Here is a 5,285-nt window from a genome sequence, read left to right on the forward strand (position 1 = left end):
TGTGTGTGTGTGTGTGTGTGTGTGTGTGCGCATGTTTACTGATGATTTTGTTGATAATATTTTTTAATAAAGTCAAGTAGAAATAAACAGATATTTGTTCTTTATTTTTCATGTTGTTTCTGGATCTAAAGTCTGACACTCGAGTCCTCGGTAGACGTCGGCACAGGACCGACCCGGCGCCATCAGTGTGTGTTCTGAGTTGTGAACTTCACCGCTGTGTTTTTCACTATTGTTGTATTTTATTCTCTCATTTTTAGAAAGCAGATGTTTCGATCTTCATACACCGTTGAAGTGTGACAGATTCTCAACAGGGTACAAATAAAAGTTAAAGGAAAATGATCGAACAAACTGATTGTCGTTCTGAACTATTTCATTCAAACTTCAGATCTCTTTCTTTGAAATAACCCAGGATGCATCTGGCAGCTTTGTTCTGATGAGGGAAGTAGGCCGATGACCAGGTTGTCTGAAATAACTGCTCGCACTAAATCTTTTAACAGCATCTTGATGCTGCCACTGATTTTTAATCTGCCATTGGTTTAATTTCTGGTCTAATCTCCAGATGCAAGAAGAGACTTTGAGTTCTTGACTTTGGTTCCTCTGATCTCAGCTCAGCCGCCAAAACCAGCTGCAAATACCAACTCAGTTCAGACAAGGAGTTCAGACCAGTCGGAGTGTTTGCGCTGTGTCTTTTTATTCATGAACAACAAACCTCAAAGCAGAGAGATACCCCACATCTGCAATTGTAAGCGCAACCAAAACCATTTCAAAGAGAAAAGCACTGCTCTGGTAACCACAATGGGAATGTTACATTTAAAAAAAAAAAGAAATGTATGAAGATGTTGACGAGGTTTCTGTTCCACAGATACACGTCATTCTTACAGCCTCTTAATCTCTTTTATTTTATTTCCTTGTAATTTCACTTCTGCAAGGAGCGGCAACATTTCTTTAAAATCATCCTCCAATTTAAAGCCGAATGCGTCTGCCAGAAGTCGAGATGTCACAAACAAGGTCTTCGTCTGCTGGTCGACCTCCGCCACCAGGTGAATGTTTGTCTTATTGGATTTTAAGATCGTTATGATCTTGATCAGCGCATTCACGACAGGAGCACTTTCTGCCTGCACAAAGACAGATTGACATTCACAGTCAAGGTTTGGGACATCGTGTATTGTATAAATAATAACAAATAATTGTTGTAATCCATATCTCAGTCTACTAGCAAACTGAACAACAAACAGGTGAGTAGAGAGGAAACGCAAACACTCAGACATCAGTTACCTTGGGAACATCGGTGCATCCAGTTGGCTCCAGGGATGAACTTTGTTCTTTTGTCTTTATCTGTTTGGGCTTCACTGCTCCGGCAGCATCAACCTGAACGAACCAAACCACCACAATATAATTAACGCCCTGTTGGAAATAATGCCTCCAATGAATTCATGAATTCATGAGTTTAATAACAGACAGTCGGTCACGTAACTAAATGTAAAAATGTTCTTTTGAGCTATGAACATGAAAACTACACAGATATAATCAGACACCTTTTCCCTCCTTTGTCATTTGATGATGTTCTGAATGTCCTGAATATTTTCAGGAAGCACAGAGCATTAAAGATGGTCGTAGCCTCCGTGACGTCACCCACAGGTTTCTGAACAGCGGTGCTGCTCCACTGTCGCCATCTTGGCAGTGCCTGACTTGGCCCCTAACTCCCGGCTAATCTACTCACTTTTGGAGAAGCCCAGTCTGCTCTCTATTGTGATTGGTCAATCACTTGGACCATATGTCAGAAATGTCAATCTCCTTACCCAGAGGCTTTTTGAGAAACTGTGAACACCGTTGTAACCACGGTAACGATGAAATTTCTGGTTCTGCCGTAACGATTCGAGACCGAGTCTGATACTGAAAGTTGGGGAGAAGAAGGCAACAGACCCGAACCACCTTCGCAACCAGAGCAGAACATCTCACACTGGTAAGTTTTTATTTTGTGGCTCTTATATTACAGAGGTAACGTTATAAGTGTTAAAGTAGCTGGTTGCCAGGCGTCATGTGAATGTTTTACATAGTGACAGAAAAGTTACGGAAGAAAAGCCGGAATACGAACGAGGCACTGAAGGCATTTGAGGGTCGGTGTTTTCTGTCGGAGAGAATAACTTCCTTTGGGCTTTTTCACTCAGCTGAACTTAAAGAAACTATATAACTGAAGAAAAGGGAAAAACCTCAGAAAGACATGAGAACTTTAATTTATGTTTATAAACAACCACCTTGTGATCTGCTGTTTAAACCGCAGCAGGACTCTGGATGTGAACCTGGTCTTTGGTCTGACAGTCCTTCACTTTATATCTCGCCCCCGCTTTATGTCCAGGGTCGGACTAACTCTATTAAAGCTCACTGCCTTGTCACAACCCACAGATACAAGAAAACATTTTTCACCTTCCTCTTCGTTAAGAGCTGAGCAGGATTCAGCGCCGCTGTCGCAGCTGCAGCGTTTGTACCGAGGTCGCTGCCGCCTCTCTGGGGGGGTTTCTGATCCAGAATGCAAAAGGAGAGAATTAAAAAAAAACAAACATATTATCGAGTATTCTTCATTAACGTGTCACTCTTACCTTGTCAGGTTGGCCGAACTGCTGGGGAACTGTAAAAGAAGAAACACGTCACTGCTGAATGTTCTGAGGTAAATCTGAAAACTTGAAACTAAACGTTTTGAATATGAGTCGATCTCAAACATCATGATGCTTGATGGTTAATTACTGTCGTATGATTTTGCAGATTAATAACTTTTCACCAGCTTCACTCTCTACACATTTAAAACCGTTGCCTGACAACACGAGAAGACGGGACGGGCCTCACTGTCACATGGTGCTGTGCAGTAATTATGACGTCACAGCTCAGTGGGAGGAGCTAATGAAGAGATTTCCCTTCCACCCTGGAGATCAGCGTCCGGACAAACTAATGTTTGATCATATAGGAGGAACTGTGTGTGTGTTTGTGTGTGTGTGTGTGTGTGTGTGTGTGTGTGTGTGTGTGTGTGTGTGTGTGTGTGTGTGTGTGTTGACCTACTGGCTGCAGTTCCTTCTTTCTTGACTAACCCTGAGGCTCCTGCAGGTTTAGTCGTCTTACCTGAAAATAGACATTTTAAAAAGTTAAACAATTAGTTAAACGTGTGTGTGTGTGTCTGTGTGTGTGTGTCTCTGTGTGAGCGTGTGTGTGTGTGTGTGTGTGTGTGTGTTGACCTACTGGCTGCAGTTCCTTCTTTCTTGACTAACCCTGAAGTTCCTGCAGGTTTAGTCGTCTTACCTGAAAATAGACATTTTAAAAAGTTAAACATACATGTCATGCTTGTCATCAGTTCAGTGTGTGTGTGTGTGTGTGTGTGTGTGTCAGGGTTCCCACGGGTCCTTAAAAAGTCTTAAATTAAAATCCGGGTAATTAAGGTCTTAAATTGTCTTAAATTTACCATAACTTTGCTGTAGGTATTAAATTTCCAGACGGTGCGTTTAATGCCGGTGGGAAAGCTCAGTGGATGACCGTAAAACACGGCGTGTATTTGTTTAACTTAGTACAAATACTGTCGTAAATGAGAGACTCCACAATTAATAGCCGTTTTACGATACGTCAGCGACAGACTGACGTCGGCCTGCGTGCAGCCGGTACGCAGGGTGGTTGTCAAAGTGCGGTTCGAAAAGCAAAGATGGGAAAGTGCAAATTCAATTATAAATGGATGGAGGAGGATTCATTTAGGAAGTGGTTGGCCCCCGCTGAAAATAACAATAAGGCTACGTGCAAATTTTGTAAAAAGACTGTTTCCTTAGGGACCACGGGTCTCAAGGCTAATCCCTGCGTTGTTCGGAGCACGAGCTAAAGATACAAATTCAGACGCCACCTCTCAGTCGGCTTTGAAAAGCTTCATTTACCACCAGAGATCCAAAAGGCAGAGGTACTGTGGGTTCTCCACACTGCGATGAGGCATAATTAATTTAAATCTAATGAGGAAAAGTGGCGTCTTTGCTGCCATGTTCCCCGATTCCCAGCTTGTAAAGTCATTCACCTGTGGTGAGAATAAAACGGCGTATCTCGCCAAATATGGCATAGCTTCATTCATCAGGAAGATCATAACATTGGTCTTGTTTTTCAAACAGTTATGTAAATGATTTTCAACATTTTGGCTTTGGAGAGGCTGTTTTGAGGAGTTTGATTATTGAAGTTATTTACAATGGAGACTGCTTTAAGTGTTATTTGTGTTATTCAGTGTTATTCTGGAAAATGATTGTTGGCTCTGTTCTGTGTCACAATGGAAAGGAAAAAAAATGAAAAAATACAACTGTTAGCTTTGATTGAGTTTAAAATAAAATAAATTTGAGTATTTTCTACCAAAGAAATTATGACATTTTTTAGTCTTAAATTTTATTTGTTGAGGTCTTAAAAATTCTTTAAAAGTCTTAAAAAGCATTAAATTTGACTCTTAAAATGGTGCAAGAATCCTGTGTGTGTGTGTGTGTGTGTGTGTGTGTGTGTGTGTGTGTGTGTTGACCTACCAGCTGCAGTTCCTTTCTTGACTAACCCTGAAGTTCCAGCAGGTTCGGTCGTCTTACCTGAAAAAGACGTTTTAAAAGTGAAACAGTTTGAAAATGGCGGAGCGTTTTCTCTGCGGTGAGCTGCTGTGTTTAAATGTCTTTTCAGAAACACTGCTCGACAGAAATAAAACACTACTACCAGAGGTGGTGGTCATTTCAGCCCAGAGGAGGGATCTGGCAGCCTCTCTGGACTGTGCAAAAGTTTTAGGCGCTGAAAGTAAAGTGAGTGTAGAGGAAAGAGTGAAAGCCTAAATCAGACCAGTATTTGCTGTGACTCTGTTTGCATTCAAACCAGGGTCAGTTCTCCTTGGTACACCTGCTCAGGTTCTTGTCTGGTAGGTTTTTCCAGCATCTCAGAGAACCTGGCTCAGTTCTCCTGTCTCCTCATGTGATCCAGACCGACTCCATGATGCTGGATCAGGTCTCTGTGGGGGTCAGACCGTCTGTTGCAGGACTCCTGGTCTCTGAAGTTAGTTCTTTATGAGTCTGTGTGTTTGGACTCTGGACGTCTCCTGATGAGACTGAGGATGAATCTAAACATCTAAAGGTCCTAAAACCTCTGCACAGTCCCGTCTGTTTATTTCATATTTGTTTAGTCCACTTTGGAAAGATTTGTTTTGACTTTGACAATAAGTGTCAGAAATCCCAGTTTCATTCTCTGTGATTTAATGTTTAAAATTAATCATGAATAAAAATAAGGGGTGTGAAGAGCCGGTGACC

General features: G+C 41.7%; 1 protein-coding gene across 1 annotated transcript in view; it reads right to left on the reverse strand.

Moving 5' to 3' along the window:
- Positions 1–669: 669 nt before the first annotated feature.
- Positions 670–5,285, reverse strand: part of LOC111647374 (uncharacterized) — a 14,719-nt gene continuing 10,103 nt past the window's right edge. Inside the window, exons 10-16 of the mRNA XM_023396972.2 lie at positions 4,527–4,697; positions 3,229–3,288; positions 3,052–3,111; positions 2,598–2,626; positions 2,425–2,517; positions 1,276–1,368; positions 670–1,115 (exon numbers count right to left, since the gene is read on the reverse strand). Coding sequence (XP_023252740.2) covers positions 876–1,115; positions 1,276–1,368; positions 2,425–2,517; positions 2,598–2,626; positions 3,052–3,111; positions 3,229–3,288; positions 4,527–4,697 — 746 coding nt within the window. The 3' untranslated portion in view covers positions 670–875. The remainder of the gene's footprint in view (positions 1,116–1,275; positions 1,369–2,424; positions 2,518–2,597; positions 2,627–3,051; positions 3,112–3,228; positions 3,289–4,526; positions 4,698–5,285) is intronic.

This window comes from Seriola lalandi, unplaced genomic scaffold, assembly GCF_002814215.2.
Source record: "Seriola lalandi dorsalis isolate HSWRI2012SDOR001 ecotype SW California unplaced genomic scaffold, Sedor1 jcf7180002054986, whole genome shotgun sequence".
In the NCBI taxonomy this organism is placed as follows: Eukaryota; Metazoa; Chordata; class Actinopteri; order Carangiformes; family Carangidae; genus Seriola; species Seriola lalandi.